Source organism: Apteryx mantelli, chromosome 7 (genome assembly GCF_036417845.1).
Source record: "Apteryx mantelli isolate bAptMan1 chromosome 7, bAptMan1.hap1, whole genome shotgun sequence".
NCBI lineage: Eukaryota > Metazoa > Chordata > Aves > Apterygiformes > Apterygidae > Apteryx > Apteryx mantelli.
The window spans coordinates 39,307,341-39,332,187 of NC_089984.1; the positions used below are offsets into that span (position 1 = coordinate 39,307,341).

General features: G+C 37.9%; 1 protein-coding gene across 2 annotated transcripts in view; it reads left to right on the top strand.

Annotated features, from left to right (window-relative positions):
* The first annotated feature begins 20,412 nt into the window (after positions 1 to 20,412).
* The window catches only part of WDR11 (WD repeat domain 11), a 55,031-nt gene continuing 50,596 nt past the window's right edge, over positions 20,413 to 24,847 (top strand). For both annotated transcript variants that reach the window (XM_067300324.1, XM_067300325.1), the window contains exons 1-2: positions 20,413 to 20,542; positions 21,837 to 21,948. In XM_067300324.1, the coding sequence (XP_067156425.1) occupies positions 20,457 to 20,542; positions 21,837 to 21,948 (198 nt within the window). In that variant the 5' untranslated portion in view covers positions 20,413 to 20,456. The remainder of the gene's footprint in view (positions 20,543 to 21,836; positions 21,949 to 24,847) is intronic.

Consider the following 24,847-nt stretch of genomic DNA (forward strand, 5'->3'; position numbering starts at 1 on the left):
TTACACAGAAAAATAGTCAACCACTTGCCAACTGTATGGGTAACACTCAGCAGGGGGAGGACAGCAGACATTTTGATCTAGCTTTTTAGAAACCTTTATCACTACTAGATGTGACTGAAATCCCATTCTCCACTCCTTTCTCTTTTCTTTTTTCTTCTATTTCTACTTTGCTTCCCATTTCTAGTCTTTTCTTTTTTCTATTCTCCCTTTACTTTTTTTGGGAAAAAAAAAACCCTACTGCAGAAAGCAAGATAGCAACAAAGCATAATGAAATACAAGTCAAAATAATTTCTAAATCTGTTTTCCCAACCATGAACTTGTGGGGATACATTTTTAGCATACTGAGTCATTTGTTAATTAGAAGATGTTGATGCCTTTGAGGATTCCAGGTGGTATGATCAAAATTCCAAAAGTATTTGGTACTTCTAGACTGTTTTGAAAACATCTCTCTGCTGTTAACAAATGGGTCAAGATATGTAAAAGCTGAAAAGTTGAAAGGGTATTCAATTGTTTAATCAGAGCAAGTTAGGAGTTGAAAATCATCATCAACAAAGTATGAGCAGTTGCCTTCAGGAAAGACTACAGTAAATGTGACAGAGTAATACATGCAAATACACTGACAAAATCCACTTTCCTGTAAGTGAGTTGAAGAGACAGGTCATGTCATTGGTGCAATCAGTTATCTTTATAAAGACTGTAGGGTTGATTTTCATACTGTTCTTTTGCGAAATTAAATTTACATTTTAAATCTTAACTCATGCCATCTTAGTAATTATTTTTAGCACCTATCTGTGCCAGTCACTGTCACTGCAATTTCTGTAAATTAAAACCAGTCATGGCAAGGGAAAATTAAAAATGTAGATGTCTCAAGTTTAATACCCGTTGCTGTTGTGGAAATTTGGAAGCTTTGTTGACAGGGCAAAAAGTTTTCACTGCAAGGATTAATTTGCTGCCATGGTACTTTCTCAGCAGAGTAGCAATGCTGACTTTGCTTGGCATGATACATATTAACAGGTAGTCTGTGTTTGGATAAGCCATGCCCAGATGAATCAAATGCTGTTTCTAGACAGCATCCCTTTTGCCAGAGAACAATTTGTGAGATGTGCATGGCAAGACTGTTCACATCACAATCTATGCAAAGCATTGGCTTCACTTCCATGGTAAGAGCGAAAAACCAGAAGAGTTAGAACTTGCTGTTAAGAGAGAAAAGAATGGATCAAATTCATTCTTGCAGTAAATCCACTGATGTTGCAAGCTAACATTAGAAAACTTCATTCTTTTCAGAGGCAAATTTATCACAAACAATGACGAGGGGTTTTGTGTCACATTAACACTTTGTAAAAGAGCCAGAATGCTCATTCTTTATTAATGAGGATTCTCTTTCACAGATGTGCTTTGTCGCAGTAGCTGCAAGTGGTTTCAATGTTACAAGTACTTCTATGGGAAATGCCTGGGTTACTAACAGTTAAACAATAATTTTCACAGAAGAGTTGATATGAAATACACAATGCATCAGTTAATGAGGAGTTTTTGCTAAGCAGCCTCCTGCTGTTTGTGAATCCTTTTTATGTGAGGAAACCTGGATAGGGCATCAAGTGGGGACATAAGAGACTCTCATTTTCTTCCTGGATGTTCCACTAGTTTGTTGGATGACCTGGATGAGCTGCTTTATCTTTCTGTGAGACAATTTTTCCTACAGTAAAATAGGCATCATGTTACTTGCTTCCTTTAAAAAGTGAGTGGTGAGGAAAGTTAAGTGGGGTACAATACTTAAGTATTCTTATTTCTGTCAATTATAGGAACATGAACATTTTTCTAAGGCAAATGTCCTCTGTTGATCCCTTCTACAGGTTTTTGTACTAATCTGCGAATGTCTTTTTCAGGCAACTAACACTGATTGACTTTAGTAGCAAACACTTACAGGACTAATTGCTATTGTTGTTATCACATCACATCATATAAAAAAATCACAGTTAACCAAAGGGAAACTAGGGTACCACTGAATGTTGACCATTAAAGACTTCTTTTACGTGACTGTGCACATGTACTGCAGTGCATGAGTAGCATGATTTTTCCATTCATTCTTCAGAGCTACTTACAAAGAAACATCATTCTCCCACCCCCCACATATCTGCTAGTGTTTTGTGATCTATCTGCAATCTGGAAGTATTGCCTACTACTAGATCCTGTTGTACACAAAGGTTCCTCAGACAGTGACTCACTGAAGTGAATAGAACAGCTACTTAAAAAGTACAAATCAGATTGTTTTCAGCTTAATCAAAGACATGGGAACTCAATTTGTCCAACAGCCCTTCTGAGGGCTGATAAGATCTACATGAAACATGGAAATTGGGAAAAAATGTTGTTGCTGATTGTTAATAATAATGCAATCATATTTTTCACTAATTTTTGTAATGGAATGAGAAATTTGCTTAATTATATGATCCCAATGGTAATATCTGAAATAATCAAGTTTCTATTTGGTTTTTTATTCCTCCCTGCTACCATTCTTGTGTAACTTCTAATATTGCTAAAATAATTGTTAAATTAATGTCCAATATTATAAATTTTAATAAGGATATGAGTAAGGATAGAACAGCATAAACATTTACAATGCCAGTATAATTAGTCTCATCTGTTGCAAAAATTATTTCTTGCGAGCTGCTTAACTAGTCCTCCAAAGTTTTAAAAACATAGTGGAAAAAGCAAGGTAAAAACTGAAGAAAATTTGATACCATTTCAGAAGGGGAAAAGGATGGTAAGGGTTTTCTTTTTTTCCCCCCTGTAAGCGAGCAATTATTCCTAGGTAAATTGTAGCAGAACAGATTAGACATGCTTGTTCATACCAAGCAAAAATCAAGCCCTTGAGATTACTTGTGTTTAATTACTTTACAAAGGGCTACAAAAGAAAAGATTATACTTTGAAACTGGCTTTCTTCTTTAAAATCATATAAGAAATTGTGGCTGTCAGCCATGCAAATCATTGCAGCTATCCAACCTGTAGGATTTTACATGCAAATAAGCATGTAAAAGCAGTTCTACACCTTGGAAAGTCAAAGGACTTAAAATCTTCTGGAATTTAAAACTTCATACTTAAATGCAGTTTTGAAAAATACAAAACCTTATGGGTATGTGTCTGCTTATTTTTTATGGTACACTTTGTGCACTTAAATTGCACTTACAATGTGCATGAAAGGTTCTTATTTTTGGCAATAATATATTCTTACTAACATACTTAAATGATTGAATTTTCCTTTAAAGGAATATAGAGTAATCTTATGCTTGTAAATGAAAGAATACATATTTGCTCTTTGATTCAGAATTTGTCTTGACTCTCTTCTCTTAAGAAAATAAGTCTTAGAAGAAAATCCATATGTGGACATTAGGAACAGAAGAACTTTAGATCACCATGTATATCTGAGGATATAAATTTGTATGGAGGGTAATGTACATTGGTGCTGACAACAGCCGATTAATCATGCATTTGCTGAACCAAGAAATAAGGATTTTAGAATTTTTGTCTGATTAAAATATGTACATATAAATGCTTTTAATAAACTAAGTGAAGAGATGACAGTGTGACACCTATGTTCATTTTAGAAATATAGAATGCTACTAGCAAAATAGAAAGAGCCAGATCTCTCAGTCTAAATCCATATGGTGGTGAATACAAGTTAATGACAGATTATGCATGGGCATAGTGGCTTAATGCCAAACAGGAGAACAGAATAATACATTAGAACTCAGAGGTAGATTTTTTTTCTGCATTTCAGTAATAAATGTATTTATACATGATTCTGTAAGGTAGAGATTTGTAAAATATAAAAATACATTTGTAAAATATAAAGTCGTATCATTGAATAATTAGGCAACAATAATTGTTTGGTTAATTATTTTAAAGAAAGAAAGCCCTATCCATCAGAACTATTGATTCAAACATTTGGCTAACTGCCCATGAGTTAAGCAGGAGGAAAAAATTCAGACAACTCTAGATGAGAAGGATAGAAAGAAAAGCTTCTGGTTAACATTAAGGTGATGAAAAGCAAGCCTATAAAACTACCAAAACATTTACTAAGGTAGCAAACCCTGCTGTGTTAGGCTTTGGTAAAGTCTTTCAGTTACCTACTAGTTTTTTATCTTATCCATTTATCTTTCTTCTCCCAACCTCTATGCTGCTTGTTTTCTTCACTTGCTTCTGCTCATCACTGATGAGTCTGAAGCAGTCTTTTTGACCAAAGCACTCACCACTGAGTGACACAGGCAGTGGAAGAATCCTCTTTCCTTTACTCTCCCCCATCAACAATATGGGGAAAAAATGCCTTCTTTTGGAGGCTCAAACCTCTGCCTTTTGAACCAAAGAAAAGGGAGGATTAACTTGTGGCAGTATGTTCTCTTTTTCTCACACAAGAATTTGGAAGGTTTTTCCTCCTTTCCAGAAGGCGTGAAGTGACCTATACCTGGCTGCCCTTCCTCTTTCAGGGACTAAACAGCTCTCGTTCCACTGAAGAGCTGAGCAGAGTGAACAGTGTGCCATGTCTTGGTTTCTGAGCTCTCCAAAATAAAGACATCAGCACCCACTTTGTGGGTGAGTAAGCGCTGCGCGGTTGATCGCTAGGGACAGGATTTGGGCTCCTGCTAGGGTTTAAGCTATGTCTTACAAATTAGTTTGCAATAGACAGAGTCACCCCAGAAGGGTCATCTGTAGCTTGGAGTCTTACTGCTGAGCACCTCTTTCACAGTTTGTGTGATCGCCCTGCATTGCCTCTCATGCGCACAGTGAGCACTGCACATCGACTGTACGCTGGAGGCGGATTCAGCCATTTGGATGTGAACAGTGTTGTTTCACTGACATATTTAGTTCAAATTGTTTAAAACTCAGGAGAAAAATTGATTACAGAAAACCAGCAAGAGAGTTTCTTTGAATGCGTTCACGCTCAGTCGTGGCTGAAACTGACTCTGGGAGGACAGGCATAATAGGTGATATACCAGAACAGGTTTAGTATTGTAGAAAGCCTTAAAAAGTCAGAGTTCACGTATATGAAGCAAAAGAAACATATGCTTTCTACCTGTCCAAATGCAAGTCAGAAGTTTTGAGCTGTCTGCATTAAAATGTCTGAAAATATTAAATCGAAAGTTAGACATAGGATTTGTGAATTCATTGGAGAAATTATTTGTTAATAATTAATTTTTATTATCAAAATCAAGAATGCCTTGTAATACCACCACTCTGACTTCAAATCTCCCTTGGCTTTAATATTATATGACTCATGCTAAATATTTAAATATTTTTATACATCTTCTGCTCTAAAGCACGCATGTCTTTGATGTGATTCAGACCAATCATTCTGTTTTCAAATTATGGATATTTTATTTAACTTCTGTAGAGACTGGGGAGCTAGAGAACTTTTATAATGGAAAACTCATCTATGATAGTCCACTCTGTGTAAAACATCTGTGTTCCCCAGTGTGTGCAAAATGTAGCATGCTGTTAAAAGAGAAGAAACATGGGAATGCAAGAACGATAATGGAACAGAACCGATAAGCAGGAAAAAGCTTTGTGCTTTGGGCTCAGAGCTTTAGATCTGTTGATCTTGTCAGTGCAAAACTGTCTGCTTCATTCATATTAAACAGGATATCAGTCCTTCTCTTCTCATAGGAGCCACAGCAATATGTGCAAGGGCTACACTAGCTCAGAGCAAGAAGGTTTTATTTAAGCCTTCTACAGAAAAAACTACAGAGACATGTTTGCCCAATTGCTACAGCAGGAAGAAATAGTTTACGGGGGAATAAGAAATAAAATGAAGGAATCCCTTTCAAAAAAAGTTGAAATCTTAGCCTGTTAACATCACGTTTACCACAGACTTATGTTTATCATGGTTTGGCAGCTGATTTTTGTTGGTTGTGTTGATCAGCATTGCTTCATTGTCTCTTTGTGATCCTTCACCTTTTATATTTTCCTGTCATCTTTTGTCTTATACCTCAGTAACTTCTTAGGAGTTAGGTCTAGCTCTTAGCTGAGCTTGTTGAGCTCCAGATGCAAAGAAGTTCTAACCATGGACCAGAACATGGTCTTATTTGGTAGTGAAATGATGATTGAAGAGAAATGTTAGGCTGTGGGAAACTAGGTCCATATTGAAATGAAAATTGTAGCTTCCTTGATCGAGAGAGATTGAGTGCTTCTCCAGACCACAGAATCATACCTTAGCTTGATACTGCAATAATCTGTTTTTTACTTTGTCAACAACTTCATATTGCTGATCGTTGCTTAAAGCAGTGTTGATACCATTTCTGTGTCCAGGAATCCATTTGGAAAGGAATGCAGACTGTTGACTTTGAATAGTTTGGGCACTCAATGAAACCAAAAAGACATGATGTGAAAAAACATCATCCCAAGACAGAAGAAAACTAGTCATCTTCCCACAGTATGTAGGAAGCACTAGTATTTTGATATATATGTCATTTATTTTAATTTACCAAATATTGCTTAGATAGTTGATAATAATTAACAGAATGTGTGATAAACTATGAGAAGATTTTTTCATTTTTACCCTCTACAGATCAGTGCTTCTCAAACCCATCAAACTTCCTTTCTTTCATGCTTTCATTCTCCTCTCCAAGGAGGAGAAAGAACTGAGGTAGTCTCTGCATCTTAAAAGTATGGGAGAAATGCTTTACTGTGTTAAGTCTTGCACCACAGGGAGCATGCAGAAACATAATTCTCTACACTGCTACCGCAACAAGCTGCCTGTGGTTTACATCTGCTGCCCATTAAAGCTTAGAAGATGGGAACTTTGGTGACATTAGATACTGTGCTTTTAGTACAGACATGTAAGTCTTAAAACTCATTGCCTTTTCCCAAAATGAGTTTAAGAAATATTCTCCCTCTGGCAGTCATCAAGAACACTAGCAATCTTAGAGAAGTCATTTCTCCTGTACTGAAGTCCTCAATGTGCCCACATGGCAATCAGTGTGTACACTTATTAAATGATACCCGTTATCAATTAAGAATTGGATAGTCCTTAAACTATACCAATTTTTTGGCAGAAGTTTTTTTCAATGTCTTCCTTCTCAAGGGAAGATGAATATTTGTCATGTCCCTAGTAAAAGAATATTCCTGCTTCCCATGCTGGAGGTACTGAGAAAATGGTACTATAATGGATCTGGGGAATTTTAGCACAATGAAGAACTTACCAGTTTGCAGACTAAATGCATCATGAAGAAGTGAGATGAAAACAGACATATATGGACTGTGTGTTTGTTGGATAAGGGTAAATATCTCCTTACTCCATACAGGAAGGGAAATTATTTTGCTTTTTCTTCAAGCTACTGTCAGCACTTTCATAATTTAGGAAAATTAAATGGAAGCTGGATGAGCAGGCTCCAGTGGTAGGGACTTCAGGATTGGGATGCTTTTTTTGTGCCAGCCCAAGCATGCAGCAGCCTACTTTCCCCAGGATGTAGATACAGAAATTGTCAATATACAAACAAAGGTTTAGTACTACTTCTAAAGGGAAGAAGTAATTTATTCATTACTCAACACTGGCAAAATTGAAGATTTGACTTACAGTGAAATTTCTTTCATAGTTGTGGAAAAAAATGAAAAAGAAATGTTTGCATATAAATATTTTGAAGTAAAGGTTTCTTACTCTTATGATTTCTTTTCCAGTAAGAATGTCAGTCATCAAGTATATTATTGTAAATATGGCCTGAGGGAACTGGCTTAAAAGTGAACATATGCCTTTCTTCCCGATCTCATGTGAGTAAATGTAGCTGTCCTACTTTGGAAAGGAGAGACAAAGGAAAACTGAAATCACTCCCAGTATTTGCAGTACAAGAATACAGAGATTCTTTTATGGCAAAGTTTCAAGGCAGCAATCTGAAAATGTTTTGCAAGAAAGAGACAGAGGTACATTTTCAAAAGCAACAAAATCAGTTAAAATCAATAGATTTTAAACTCCTCAGACACCTTCCACTCTGGAAAAATCTGACTCCTTAAATTACCTCACCAGTGTTACTCTGAAAGTTTACTTCCATTTTAGTTTGTTGTGACAAAATCATTTTTCAGATGCTTCCAAATATTACTTGTGTGAAAAATTATTACAACTTTGTGCATTCCCATATAAATCCCCCTATACATGTAAATTTCCACATACATTTATTATAGCTCTGCCCTGTGCCCCTACAATGAATGAAGTTCTAAAAAATGTGTTTTCTAGAGTGGTTTATCTTTTCTAAACTTTTTCAACTTTGACTGGGTCATTTCAGGGGAGTTTACTGAAGAGTGAAAGAACACTGTGTTTCCTTGTAGAAGTGCTAGATATCAGAGATTTCCAAGTCCTGCATTTCACTGTAATTCCCACTTGAACAGAGCTCCCACTTCTGAGGTGTGAGATGTCTCTAACTGATAAAACTCCTGGAAAGAATTTCATGTCAACCCCTGAAGGCCTTTTCTTTAAATCTCTCTCTGTTTTTCCCCTGTGCTTCACAATCTGAACAATCAGAAATGGAAAGGTAAATAAAATCAAGTATGGGAATATTGCCACAATGTGGAGGGTCTTAAAGTCAATTTATCACACAACTGAAGCCAGTCAAACTATCTCATGCCTGTATGAGAATGTACTAAAACAACAGCTGCTATTATTTTTGTGACATCCATTTCATCTTGCGGGAATAGTATCACATTTTAAAGAATTGCCTTTAAACAAGAGGCTGTGAACATTTTAGAAAAGCACTAATAAGCAAAGAGCTAACTCTCTCTCCACTACTTTCACTGAAGGGAAAAAATAGATGAACACTGCTGATGCCACAGAATGTAAAACAAGATACACAGCTCAGTCAGGACTTCCTAGAAATATATCTCAAGAAACTCACAGCTGGTGAGGCAGGGGTCTGATCTCTATTACAATGTCAGCTTTTTTCTTTTTTTTTTTAAATGGACTCTTCAGAGGATGATTTTCATATATATGTATACATGGTATTTGTCTATTAATAGACACAGTATTTCAGCAAAGTCATTTTCTGCCCTGCAGACATTTACAAGAACAAGACATTTTATATGTCAAATATGATGGCTCTTGTGAGGAATTTTATTTCTGTATTACATTTATCAGTGATCATAAAATTTGCTTTTTCAGCACTATTTCAAAACCAGATCAAGTAATGACTGTACTTATGGGTAACATTTACATAAATGCTTTAAAATCTGAAATCTAAACAGTAACAAACTGTAGAAAAAGTACTAAGAATGACTTGATTTCTCTCAGTCACCTAATGCCATATAAGAAAGTAGTTTAAGTGTGAAAATCGGTCATTGCAGGAGTCAGCCTTGTTGAAGAAAAATCTCTTGTGACTTGCCTTTACTCCACTGACCATGTATTTTTTCCTTTTTTTCACAGTTCCTGGACTCTACTCTAAACTAGTTGCTACCAGCTTCCACTTTTTTCCACTTCTTATGCATGCAATTTTTCTGTAGAGCTGCCTTCTAACTGGTCTGGCCAGTCTGCCCCATAGACAGACCTGTTCCCCTCTGCTGAGAGGCCATCCAAACTGCACAGTTACCCATAGCCAGCGAGATGCTTTCCACTGACCTAAGATTCTGTGCTGTTTACCACAGTGGTTTGCTTTCAGAGCCTTTTTCAGGGTCTTCTTTCATCCTTTAACCAAACCTTAAAGGTCATTTGGTATTCCTTCCTTCAGGATGTTTCAGTGTCCTTCCTCTGTGCAGCCAAAAGCCATAACCTGGGAAGCAGCCTGTACAGCAATATTGCTAGAATAGGTGGGGACCATCTTCAGTGGACCAGCTGATTTTTCTACATTTTTTAAAATATTTGAATACCAGCAGCTGCGTAGAATCACTCTCTCTCTGGCTGTCACAAATCTGAATATTTTCTCCAGATGCCAATATGTAGATTATATAGATTATAATTTTATTCTGCCAACTATATGGATTGCCACAGCATCTTCTGATTCTTATGAACTGCCACCCTTCTCTCTCATTTCCAGGTGGCCAATTTTTGCTTTATTTAAACTGGTAAGGTGACAAATCCCAAATCAAGTCGATGAGAAAATCCTCAGCTGCTCTGGTGCTCTTATACCTTTGTTCCAAAACCCGTATCTTATCTTCCTGGTTGTGTTCAATTTATAATTCCTCCAGAGGAAAATGAAATCATGGCACATCTAGAGATAAGTCACTGTTCATCACTGTACTGAATGAGAAAGAAAGCCTTGCACATCCTATTTCCAAAATTCTTCTGAAACAATTTTTCTCCTGTTTACCTGCCAAGGCTTTGGTCCCCCACTTAATATATCTCAGTGTATCAAAGAGGACAGAATACTTTCCAGGAAGGCTTTCAAAAGTTTCACCAAAGAACCCAGACCCAATAGCAAATTGCTGTGCAGCACTCTTAAAAAATGTTTTTATTAGAAAAAACATGAGCAATTACAAAGCTGCTAATGAGATTTAATATGTAGCGCCTTATCAGAAACCACAATCTAGAGTCATTAATACCACTCAGAGGAATGGGTGAGAATACACCTATAACTTGTTGTAGTGTCAGTCTTCTATAGTACCAACAGATAGCACAGTAACTGTCATGAGGACTGAAGCCCCATCAAATCTGATGAACAAACTCTTATTTTAATTAATGTTACTGTTTGTTTGCTAAAGCCATTTGTGTTTAAACAGGGACTTGATCCTTCACAGGCCTTCTTAGACTTTTATTTGATTATTTATATAGCATTATCTTACCAAGCTTTAAGCATCCTCAATCTCTCTTAAGCTTATAAGACCTTCAGAAGCTCAAATCTCCACAGTATCACCTTGTTCATAAATCAATCCAGACCACAGAATTCACATCCCATTTTGTAGGGATACACTGGTGCAGCACTCATTATGTTTCAAGTGACTGATATGCTAGGATGTTTGTTTCCTAGCGTCATGTAGACTGGACTTCCACATATTGAATTATCTTGCCATACTGAGATTTTCCAGGGATGTCTTCCATCTAAATCCTTGAAGCAGGACCCTAGCTGATAGACATTGACTGCCAAAGTTCACTGGACATTGGAATCAGACAAGTCATATGAAATTTTTTTAAGAATGTGAGAACATTTAATGAAAATGTTATACAAACATAACATAAGACACAAATATAGTAACTGAAGGCATTTGAATTTCTGGATTTAGTGAAAATAAACATTAATAATAACATGGATTAAACTTTTCCCTCCCATTTAATATGCAGTATACATGAGGACACTTTTATTTCTCAATATTCACTTTATCAAGTGAATGGTTCTTAAAATCAGTCTTTATTATATTTTCCAAGATTTTTTTCATGAAGTATGTCTTAGAGATTTCTTCTTCCTTAAACATTTATGCCATGGAGCAAATGGGCTGTCAGAAACATTAATTGATTTAACAGTCTTGAGTATACTACATTGCTGCACATAGATTTCAAATCTCAGCTTCAATTTAGTAGGCACTGTTACTCTTATCCTATATAAATGTGTCTTAGAGTAAAATGCACCAACACAAATAAATTACTAGCCACAGAAAAATCTAGTTTCTGTGTATGCCTAATTAAATAGTAAACAAGTGCTTTCTCAGAACGCTAAGTCATTTCCGAAGCTCTGAATACAGTCAGACAAGCTTGCTTCTCGCCTTTTATCTATCTTCTAGATCATTTAGTAGTATGGATATCTACTGCACAGTCTCTAGCATCCCAGACACAAAAATTCTGTGCTTATCTGTAACAATATGAACTCAAGGTGTATAGAAAGCCAGTGCCTGAATTTCATCAATAGTCATCAGCAAAAAAAGCTCAGGATTATGTTAGCATGATTGCAAATTTTAATTTTACTTCTTAGGAAAAAACTAATTTTGAAGTCCAAATCAATCAAAGGGGCATTAGGTGTGGATATCTGGGACTGGTATTCTCATTCCCTCTCTGTGTCTGTGAATGATTACACTGATATTTCAGATTTATGTCTGTGTATCTGAGGTATTTCTCAGGAGGTTTTTCATGCTGTCCATGTGTATGATATTACAGGGTTGATGGGTACCCTACTACTCTTATGCTTTATTATTTTCATGTAGGGCCTCTAGGTTGCAATTTAGCTCAGAACTTCCAACACAAGATGCTCTACAAGTACAGAGAAACAGACAATCACTGTCTCAAGACCTCATAAACTGAACAGACATCAGAAAGGTGGGAGAAAGGAAATATTCGTTGCCTTTTACTAGGTGAGAATGGAAGTAAACAGACATAGATTCTGATAAACTCACTATCGCTGCATACTTTTTAATGGATATGACTGCATTAGTCAGCATTAGATAAGATGGCATGATTTAAAGAGATTGGCAAGTTTGTGGTAGAAATAGATATTAATCTTTTTAGTTTCAGTTCACTTCTTATTTGTTAGTCCTCTCTTTATTCTATTTATGACTTTTCTGATGCTGTGTTTCCAAGTATTTAACAAACTTATTACAGTCAAAGTTGATGCAGCAGGAATTTACCTGTTCAATCATATTCTAGTTAATTATTTCATGGCACCGATACTTGGATGAGAAGATGTTGCCTGGGTAACAGAATAATCCTCTATTCTTTTTACAAAAGCTTTACATCTTTTATGATTCATTTCATCCCTCATTCAAAGGATCAAACCACCCCAATATTGTGGTCCAGCATCATTACACTGTATGGTTCCAACTCCTAAGTAGTTTTTGACTTTCTCTTCACAAAAATCTACCCAAGCCAGACAGAAGAGGGAAATACGTGTGTCCACGTTTTAAAAAGATAACAGACACAATGCATTGTTCATATGCACAAGAGCTCCAGTAATTATGGGCAGTGTGAGTCACACGGAGCCAAGAGCAAAACAGCAGTAGGAAGCTCATTCTCTCCCATGTTGTTCTCATATCTTGTTCCAGGTCTCCTCAGACACTGAGCTGCACAATAGCAATGTATACCAGTGGAATGAGATGTTTGCCCTGAAAAGGGCTAAAAGAAGCCCTGCCAGAAGGCTGCCAGTGTCATTATTGCCAGATACAAGAGAAGAATTGTAGCTTGATCAGAGGACTGTTCTCTGAATAGTTGTTCCTAAATGATATTTCCTGAACTCACATCTGAAATTCAGTTATGTTTAACGAAAATTTTCTTTAACAGCAGCAGACAGGAAATCTACCTCAGCTGTGAACTCTGCTATAGCAACATCTTTCAGGGAAGTGGGTTCGTCAGCAAGAGTATTCAAAGAAAGGTAATGAAAGGACACATAAAGACCAGTGCCTCTCAATGATTGTGTTAGAGTAGTCATGGATACTTGAGGATAGGATGAAATCAGAAAGGAATGTAACAAAACTGGTGCTATAGAAATTAAGTTTAATTTCTAAATAATAATTTATTCTGCATTTCATCATCTTTTTGGACCTTTAAAAAAGAGAAATGCTGAAGGCTAAGGAAAATATTTGTGGAAAAAAAACAGCAGACCACTTCAGAAACTTTTTCTTTGATGACATCTATTCAAAAACAAGTCTACCTTCAACCCTTGATGTCTGTCTGGTCAGTGAAGACCCAGTCTGATGCACGTGAAAGCCATGTCTGTCTTGTCCTCTATCATGCAACTGACCCTACTGTCTTCCTCCATTTCTGCTCCTTCTTTTCTCCCTCTATCTTTCTTGGCTTTTCACTTGATCCTGAAACTGATGCCATTGGACAGCACCAGGTGATGGGATGGGACAGCCAGGGAACATCTGCTGAAGGAGAGGCAGTTGACTAAGCCAGCAGGATTACAAACCAGGTGTGGAAAACAAGCCCCTACAGAGTTTGTCAGGGTTGACCTACCAGCCCTGCACCTTTGTCCACAGTTACTGCCTTGTATCCTGAAAATCTCAACATTCCTCCCATCTTTTACCATTCTGCCTCTCTTCCCTTTTGGTCTGTTTTGTCAAAAATAGGAAAATAACCATGACTTGCAGAACAATCAGCTTAAAATTCAACAGTAGAACTAACCTTCTTCCTCACTAAGAAAGACTGAAAGATTTTTAGACTTAGCTGAAGCACATTCACTTAAAGGGAACCTGATAGATTTTTGAGTGTTTCTTGCACAAGCATTCAAATTTAAGTCTTTTTCCTATTACTCTTCTTTTCCTCTTTTTGTGCAATTTAACCAATGCACTTCTAAACTTTGCATCCACTCTGAAGAATAGCTGATACAGGACTAAGCCACTCTTGAAACATGTTTACCTGTTCAGTGCTGTGAGATGACAAGGTTTAGTGATCCCTTTGGCAGTCTGAGACCTTGTATTCCAACATGATTAATGTTTAAAACAACTTCTTCCACTGGGATCATTCTGAAGAGGTTGCTGCTACATTAACTCAATTCTCACCCTTCCATCAGAGTTTGGTTCAAGTGGGAAACTTTCAGCACTTCCTCCCCTCCCATCCACAAGCAAAGCACAGCAAAACTAAGCCAAGCAAGGAGAGAATAAGTGACTGCTGAGTGTGTTTTAAAATACATGTCTCAAAGTGGCTGAAGTCTAATTTCTTATCTTTGCTCTAGGTGGATACCATGAAGTATGTGAGAGGAACTGTTGGTTTTGTACCACAAAACCTCTCCTTTGTAATAAGCAATATTACTTTTACTTTACTGTGCTGGTGAACAATTTACCAAAGCTGACTCAATAGTTCATTTCTCTATTTGCTGAAAAGGTAGAGTTTGTTACCAAATAACAACAACAACAAAAGGTGCAGAAAAGCAATGGAAAATGCCTGTCTGCAGTGCTAAGGATCATAGACTCTGGGTGATGTACTAATTTTATTGGATAAAAGCCTTCACATGAAAGAAATTTCAAATAGGTACTGATAATCATCTGTGAATCTGTAACATATATGAGCATCATGCCTTTGCTTCATTCTAGGGTATTGCATAACCACCAGAGACAAAATGCAGAAAGTACAGAGAAATGTTTTGTACTTCAATGAAAGATGTTTTAGTGGCAAATAAATTGCAATTGTTGGGGGGAACTTGTTTTTCTGTCTTTTTAAATAGAGAATAAAAGAATGTTAGTCCTGTTTTCAGGACCATGCTTTTTGTTTCCTATTTCATTTTGGTATTTAGTTATAGTCCTTTGCCCTTGGTCTGAATGTAACAAGGCATTAATATTTATGAAAATGGCTTTGTCCTTGCCTATAGTAGGATGAATATCTGTTCACAGAGATCTGTAACTGGTGACACTGCTATCTGTTAGTAAAGGTGGATGTTCCACTTAAGATGGACCAGTTGGGAGTTTGTGTACCATCCTAACCAAACACTGGTGAGTGCCGAAGAATTTTTTTTTGTGGCTGTGACTCACCATCCTTAATCAGAAAATGAGCAATAATTTACTCCAATTATCAGCTATCTGAATAGAAAAACTGATATTTTCTTTCATCTTCCTTTTCACTGTCCTTCTCCTTGCCTTTTATTTTCCATGAAACCCTCTCATTGCCAAAAAGTTGAATGACAGCTGGTCCTGTGAGTATTTCAGTTTTGGAAAAGCCATGCTTTCCAGACTGACAGGCCCACCCATATCTGAACCCAAGCAAAAGCATCTGGCCTCCAAACTGGCTGGAAAGAAACCTAAGATAAGGGTCCAGGCAATTTCTAAAAGGTTACAGCTATATCTGCAATGTGGATGTTTGCACATGATAATGCCTTGTTCATCTTGAAAGTAGCACAGTGCCTTGCAGTAAGCTGCTTGTCCCAGAGTGTTTCCTAGAGGATCAGCTTCACATGCAGCAAGACATAATGGGCCACATAGCAGCTTAGCAACTGTGCCACAGACAGCCTAGGCTGGGAGACATGGAGGTATGGAGCCCTGCTTTCTGGCCTGTGTTCCACCAAGCAGTAAAGGCATTGCCATAAAGTGTCTGCACTGCAGTTGTATCAGAGAACCAAAAAGTTGGAAGCAAGATGCTATTTTTGAGTAAGAAATCAGTGTAAACATATTTCTGCTTTGGTCTATAAGAAATACCCTTCTATTTTTGCCTTTTCTAAATAGCTGAATGAAATAGCTGACGGTTGACAGATAAATATGGCAGTGAGTTAGACTTCATTCAAGCACAGTAGACTTCACTGTTTTGTGAGTATTTGAATATTTTGTACTGCAGAAAGTCTCTCTCTTCTTATTTTGCTCCAGTCTGAATCTGCTGCCTTTGAAAGTTAATATATACATGTTCAGCAGCTTTAGTAAAACTGGATTAGGCCATATGTGCTCACTTGGAAGAAGAGTTCCTAGACGATTTTTGAACTTTTGAGTTGACTGCATTTGGCATAAGGAAGCAAGTAATTGAGGCTCTGGTCAAAAGCATCTGATTTCTCATAAAGCTGATAGGGTTCTCGGAGTGAAATGTTTCAGACTCTGAAATTTGTATATTCATTTTGTGATTTTGTGTTAATTTCAGCAGAACTGTGAAGTCTCAGCAATAGAATCTTTTTCGTAAATACCTTTTCTATCATCTTTTTCTAAAATTATGAAATGAAATGCAAAGATCTCTATTAGGGTTACAGAGTTAGGCTGTGATTAGATTAGTCGACTTCAGATGCATTTTCTTTGCAACTCCCCCCAGTTGCTTGATTTTAAATAACAAAGTTATCCACACTAATGCTCACTATTGAATTCCACTTGAATTCAGCAATGCTTTGAGATATTTGCTTTCTCTTTCTTTAGTGCAGCTTTAGAAATATCTGAAGTGTTTTGCTATACAAACATGCTTTGCTGAGTAAGGATGTGATTGCTCATATTTCTTTGTTGCATAGGAGCACTCTGCTGAAAGACAACCTAATTCTCTGAGTCCTGATAGATCTGAGAATGGGATTACTCCTACCGCCCCAGTTCAACAAGGGACACTTAATTAGGAGAACACTTAAGAAGTCTTAAATGCTTGGAGTAGAAATGATAGTGCTAGGGTAATAGCAATGTGATCTGTAATGCAAATACAACTCTGCCCAATAGTCTACATGACTTAGTTACATATCCTGATTTTAAACAGGGTTTTGTATAATGGAATGTAACATAGCACATTCTCCAGTTGTGGTGGTTTGTTGGTGGATCCCATGAGCTCCTAGAGCTCTAGCTGAAGGCCATGGAAATTAAGGAAGTCTCAGAAGCTTTCACAAGGATTATTCCTGCAGTAATTATTATTATATAAAAGATAAAAAGAGGAAGACTGTGTGTATATCTATATTTTGGTGCCACTTTTTATTGCTCAAACTCACACCAGCATTACATAGAATCATAAACCTAAAGCTATGTAAAACCATAGTTCTGGTTATTTATTTAATATGACGTTTTTTACTTCACTGATTTTTATGGTCACCCACCACCTTGTTCTCCATATGAACCTTGTGAGGACACTTGGAGCTGAAGCTGTGCAGAAAGAATCCTCTCTCACTGGGCATCATTTCTTGGACATTTGCTAATCCCAGAGGCTTTAGTGGGTTGAACAGCATTACTGACTGTGCAGTTAAGTTTGATATTTATTGCTTGCACAGCAATCAAAAATGTATCACTATATTTACAGGTGAATGAGCAGACTAAGTGTCTCACCTGAATATTTTGCACTCTTACTTGGCAATGGTGGACGATAAGATGTAAAAATGACCACTGCATCACATCAGCTTTTGCCACATTTTCAAAGAGGTCACCAGAAACCAGTTTTAATTCATCTTTTCAGGCATTGATTTTTTCTAAGATCAATAAGATTTCAATTTTTATGAAACATGAACTTCTGTAGATTTATATAAGGCACCTTTGCAATATGATATATTGATTATTATAGAGCTTTAGAGCAGGGTGTATTGACAAGTAATGGTATCTGTAGAAAGTCTCTCTTGATTCTGAGGAGCGTACTTGTGCCATCAGAAGCCTTTCTTGCAAAAGAGGTCCCGACTGGACGCTGAGTTGATTTTACTGTAAAAGAACTAGAAAATATTTTTTAAGAAAGATTATTATCACATAACCATCCCTGTAGTCTCTACCTTTCTCTTACAATAGCTTCCACAGTCCTTCAGTCTCTTCTCATTTGGAATAACAGCACCACTTCCTCTTTCTCCACCCTTGATTTTAGAGTGCATACCGTTGACCACCTCAGAAACAGTTTGTGTCTCTAGTTTTGGTTCACATCCATTGCTGTGTCTCAGTCTCTTTGTTGGTGAGGAGCTACAGGGAACAAAGGGGTCACATGGAGTCCATTCAGCACACACCTCTTCTTCCCCTCTGACAGTTCTTCTCCTATATCAGACATCTCACAATATTCCCATTTCTTTCAGCTCTTCCAGTGACCCTTATCATTGTCACAAATCTCTTCCTCATCTCTTCTTTCTCTCTTTGAAGAATCTTGATATTCAGAGACAACTGATGCACTCTGAAGTGATTTTCGCCCCACTATCTGACCCAGAAAACTAGCCCACTCTTACATTCTTAATTCTTCAACCTATTATTTTGCTGACACTGTCATCACTTCCTTCTATCTTTCCCTTCTCCTGGTACCTTTCTTCTTATCTTCAACTACCTTAATGTATCTCTCTCTCTTGGGCATTTCTTTTACTTCTTGGTTTTCTGAGGTCAAGAAAATGGATGGAAAACTTACAAGGCTGTCAAAAGGAGCCTCTGTTTCTGTTGTGTGAAAAAGTCCCAACCCACCCTCATCCCCCCAAAATACTGCCAAAAACCCAAGCCAACAAACCAAGCAAACTATCAAAAAAGACCCCTAAAACATGAGTAGCAACAGGATGCCCAAGGACACCGAGTAAAAATAAAGGATAAGCAAAAAATAACTAAAATTAATGAGGTTAGTGTTTGCTCAGGATCTTGAAGAATTGATCTCTTGAGGTGTTGTCCTCAAATGGTGTCAAAGAAAAAGGAACAAAAACAATCCTCTATTTCTCCGAACAGTGAGATATATTTTGGGATCAGACTTTGAGAAAGGAGTTCCAGTATTAAATGGTTACCTAAAAATTGTATTGAGTCATGTACTGTGTTTCCAGGGCAGATTTCTTTAGAAGAGAGTAGGAAAAGACATCAGCTGCAGGTAGTTTCTTGAGTTCCCCCTTTTACAAATTCAATTGTGATTAATAAGAAAAAAGAAGAAGAACAGGACCTTTTGCACCTTTTGTAACAAACTGACACCACAACATTTCAGAAACATATAGCTGACATTAGGATCTTGCCAGCTTTGGCCCTCTAGTGGCATCTTTTTCACTAAAAAAAATAACAATCAAACAATTAATAGCCATTCCTATTTTGAAGAGAAGCAAAACCCACAAACAGTACAACATATGTCAACTACAACTCAAAAAACTTGCCTGGAGCTATCTGAATCTGGCCATCTTACTAATGCTGTGGCACAGAGAATAGATGTAGCTTCCTCCAGTTCATTAAAAATATTGGAATTCCAAACTTTTTTCCATTCAATATAACAGTATAAAACAAACTGAGCACATGGTGTCTGCTGACTGCTCCTGGGTTTTGGCAGGGATCACGAAATAGAATTTCAAAGAAATGGCAAATTTTGCTGCTCCAGTTTGACTGAAAAACTCCAGATGCTTCAGTGCTTTGCAACCTGGTGCGTTCCTGCGCAAATGCACAGTGTGTGCTTTTGTGTTGTTCTTGCGCTAGGATGTGTCCGTCCAGATGTCTTTGCCAAGTAGGAATGACAGTTTGGAGAATGGGCAGATTGGAGCATGGATAACACAAGGTGGGACTCAGTACCTCGTGGTTAAAGGTTTTTGTCACTTTTGAGGGACGGAGCAGCAACACTGTGATTACTGCAGCAGAGCTGTTGCTGTTGTCTTTCTCTATTTAACAGGTAACTTTGGAGAAGAAATGAGTATGATGAAAAAATTAGCTGGATCCAGTAATTGGTTCTGCAGCAGCAAGGCACCCAGAGATCCGGCACACAAGGGTTTGGATGTGACAGATACTTTGTCAGATACTTTTCAGATGGGTACCTTTGAAGGCACAGTTGGACATTTTTGTATTACAAAACTTTTGGCGTCCCGGTTGTGGACTGGGAGGAGACACATGGTTTCCCAGAGGTCTTCAGCAGAGGCAGGCTAGGGTTTGGAGATCCCTGCGGAGCATTTTCTTTCCAGGCTGTACGATCAGAGCTTCGGGAGGCTAAACCCGTGCCCCAGGCCCAGCGGCGCCAGGCGGTCGCTCTGGGTTTCCCGGCTACAGCCTCGGCAGAAAGCGGCACGGGCAGCGCAGGGGGCCCTGCGTCCCGCCCAGCGCGGCCCTCACCGGGGCAGCGCGGCGGCCGCGCGGAACTCGCGTTCCGGAGCCGCGGGGCCCACCCGGAGCCCGGCGGCACGGACCGGCGGCGCACCGCCGCGGCGGCGCTTCCTGCTCGGCGGCGGCGGAGTCGGGCAAGGCCGGAGCGCGCCGGGTCACCGCCACTCCCCGCCCGCCTGTCGGCATGCAGCCCTTCACGGTGAACATCAAGCTGTCGGCGCGGACCCTGACGGGCGCCCTCAGCGCGCCCAACAGGGGGGCGGCGGACTGGTGAGGGGCCGGGGAGGGGCTGCGGGCGGGGCGGTCGGCCGGGGCCCGGGGCAGGGGGACGGCTTGTGCCGGGCCCCGCGGGGCCCCGCGGCCACAGGGCTTATCCTTTTCCCCGGCAGCGGAACGGGAGGGCCCTGAGGCCGAGGGCCGCCTCGCCCCGCGGCACACCACAAGGCCGTCTTGGGGCTTCTTCGTGCCGTACTGACGCCCGCCTCGGGCATCCGGCCTTCTTCCGCCTTAAGTTGATGGATCCTCGCTCTCTTCTGCATTACTTGGGTCTCTTCAAGCTTTCTGCTAGCTAGAAGACCCCGTGGTTTTAAATTTTAAGCTGAGATTTGCATATAGGCACTTTTATATGGTGCGTTGTTGTACACAAGGCAGGGTCCCATTCTGCTAGTCACTGGGCAAACTTATGACAGCAGAGGCCAGCAAAGCATAGACAGAGAGCAATGAAGTTTGAGCTGCCTAGTTCCCAAGCAAGTAAAAAGCCATGTCTTTAGAAGAGTTTATTCTATTTCTATTTTGATAATAACATTTGTTTCTTTAGGCAAAGGATTTATTGATGTAACAAACCATTGACACTTGGGTGGCTTCTTCTGGTTTCTAATACGGGCCTTTTTTCTGTTATATTTTGAGTAATGTACAAAACAGATATACATTGGTTTTTGTATTTATCAACAAGTTCACCCAGCTGTTCTGGGAAACATTAACCTAATGCTGTTGAATCCGAGGCAGAGAAGTTAAAACTTTTGAAAAGTATAGCCTTTAAGTTTGTCAGTTCTCAAAGCAGTGAACATTGCCTGAAGTTCTCTGTTCTATTTTGACACTTTGGTTTTCTTCCTTGACTGTTCTCCCTTGCTCAGTCTTCACCATACCTTTATGATTGTCATCAGTGGCTGCATTAATCCATCCTGTGAGGTCAAACAGGCCTCAGCAGATTTTCATGATTTCTATAACCATTCATGCATTTAAAAAAAAAAAAAAAAGAATATTTTACTTATCAGCATGTTCATTTATAAAATCCGGGAATGCTTTTACAATTTACAGAAGGGGATATTTATAGATGGACACAAGGAGATGCTTTGTGGCTTCTTAGGGTTACATCAGCAAAAGGTTCAGCAGATGGTGCTGGAATTGCATTTCATAGTGCTTTGGGGTTTTACTAAGTAGCTTTTACTGTGTGATACTTGTGTCTCTAGCTATGAATTCATCTTACCAAAAAAAAGCATTGTTATGGGTGTGAAGTGGTTTTTGTTCTTTTTTGACTGTTTGATGATGATGTATGCTATTCTAGGGGATGGCAAGGTTTGATTGCATATGGATGTCATTCTCTTGTGCTGATAGTTGATGCCAATACTGCTCAGACTTTACAAGTTTTGGAAAGACACAAAGCTAATGTTGTCAAGGTGAGATATACATGTTTTAAGGTATATTATTTGATTATGGTGTATATATTATTATTAATCACTGTAAATACTTGATATTATGTGGAACTTGACTTTTACATTAAGCCTGTTATAAAATGCCCATATTTTGAATGATCTCTTTTATGGCTAAATCAAACCATATATATTAAAATTTTAGCTGATATTGGTGGTGTACCTTTAGATAGATAGAAACATACTTGATTGTGTTGTAGGACACAGACAAAAATGTTTCTAAGGAGACTCTTAACATTGCAAAACAGTAAATGAATCTTTTTTTGCTGCCCCTGCTGATCATTCCTGTTGTGGGGGAACCAACCCAGCATTCAGTCAGGAAGTTACTTTAATTTTTTCTTGTTTTACCTATAGAAAATGGCAGCCAAAACTCTGACCTCTATTTTAGCCATAAAAAATGGCTAAAATTTAATGTTAAGTGTAGGGGAAACATACTTTCATTTGCAGGTCCTCAACTTGAAATGGCATCAGTGAGAGTGTTTAACTTTGGATCAAGTGCGGAACAGGATGCATTTCTTTGATAAATCATTTGTTTGACTGTGGAGTATGACTGGTTCAGTCAGGGTTTAGGGGAATGTTTGACTGACAGATTTAATGTTAAATAGCCCTTAGCCCAGATGCCACAGGAATAGAAATGTAATCAGTTATGTAGGTGATGTTCACATACCTCTTTGGAAAACCATTAATAATTAGAAATTCTGTAGGACACGTTGTAACAATTTTTGAGGGAAATACAGGTCTTTTGCTGTCCTTCCATGCTCTCCATCAGGCTCTACACAGGTTCTTGGGCTGCAGATGCTGCTTCTCCATGGTCTATGACCAGCCAGCGGACTAGAATAGAGGCTACATCTCCTCTGCAATCTTTACATGGGAGGGTTGTTCCATCGTTTCTGTAGGAACCACTTCTTGCCCATGTATCAGAGGAAAGATGTGAGTCACCTCACTGTGTAGAATTTCTGTTTTTGGATAAATATAAACTTAAATTAAAATGGATGGTTTCGGTCTTCTACTTCCACTAGGTAATATTTTATATTTTATATGCCAAAATAGAGTAGGCTTCAAAATAATTAACAGAATAAGAATGTGTTTGTTCCTTTAAAAATTTCTCCCTTTTTATGTTGCAGTGTTGACCTGTATGTTTAAATACTTGCTTACGTATTCTGTATTGTGAAATATGACCTGTTTATGTTGTTACAGAGGCAGCACTAGTATTAGGTATTTAAAGCCCATTTTCACAGTTGTTCCATTTCATGTGTTCAGATTTCTGTTTAGTTGCCAGATTTGATATAATGCCATATTAGAAGACTGTCAGAAGTTTATGAAGTAAAACTTTACTGTAGGTTGGTTTTTTTTTTTTGGGGGGGGGGGGGGTTTAAAAGAAAAAGTGTAAATATGTCTTTTGTAAATTGCATGCTATTTTTTCCTGTGTGTAATTTTCTTTAAATAAACAATCCTCAGATAGACACACTGAAAGTGTTTGAGACATGACTGCTCTTGGTATTTTAAAATTAAACACAATTATTTTGCCTTTGGATTTGATAATATCAATTTACTGACTTCTGAGTCATCATTTTCTGATGATGCCTTCCTGAACAATAAAAATCTTAACCTTTTAAAGTGTTTTTAAAATGTCAGTATATTCAATAGTTACACAGGTGGTGGTCTTTCTGTATCTTCATATAACATAATGTGTTTCTGTGCTACAGAGTCTAAATGCTTTTTTTTCATTTTGCATAGTATATTGTTCAAATTCTAGATGTATATCTTACTGCTTGTCTTGCGGATAGGGCAATATTGATGTAGATCCATATAAGAACTTGGCCAATAACCATTCAGATAATCACGTTGTAGCTTCTAAAAATGATCGTACAGTTTAGGTGTCACTTTTGCTTGTTTAGGCAGAATCTTGTAATTGATTATGGCAGAAATGAAGATTGAGAATTAAATTTCAAAATAGATCCTTAATATAAATTTTTAGACTTGTGTACTGTAACATATTTAAAAATAATGCTGAAATACATTTGTGCAGTGCCGAAAGTTAATTTCTTCCAGCACATTTGTATATTTACCCAAATCTTTTATAGTGAGTTTTGAAAAGATTGTAGTGATTGCCCAAACACTTCTGTGAACTTCGAGCTCGTGCTGCCAGTATGTATAGTCTGTTCAGTGAAAAATCAGAGGTAACATATATGATTCTCATTAAGAGGAGGTTGTTTGCAGTTATTGCAGAGCAAAGGTGTGTATATGGCTGCTGTCACAAAGTAAATGGCACTCTGTGAATCAATGCCTTTGCTTGCCTTTGGCACCTTGTTTGGGTAAGCATATCTTTGGCCTTAGTTATCCTCAGGCTAGCTATTACAGTGAACAAAAAATAAATTCCAGTGTCTAGAATTGTACAAAAAATACAAAATATATGCAGTAAGGAGGCAGGAGCTATAGTGACGACTTTGTTCTAAAATTTCCACTTAGGTTAAATAATAAGTTGTAGCAAAATCATTTTTTGTTCCAACATTTTAATGTGCTTCAGTTACATTTTCAAGCTTTGAGAAGTAACTTCATTTCAGTAGGAAACCAAATGTTGAAGTCCAAATAGTCTTTATATAATTTATAAGATAATTTTTCAAAACCACCATCTGGTGGTTTATTAACAGAAATAGACTCTAGGAAAATGACTAATTTATGAGGAGCACGAATAAAAAAATATTTTCTGCTTTAATTAGTAGATATTATATGAGAAATTATTATGAGGCCATGATCATTTCACATACGTTTAGACACATTCATAAGTGATTTTCTTCAATCCCTCATTATTTTATTAAGAATTTATGCTAAGACCATAAGCTGGAGGGGATCTTTAAGAAGTCCA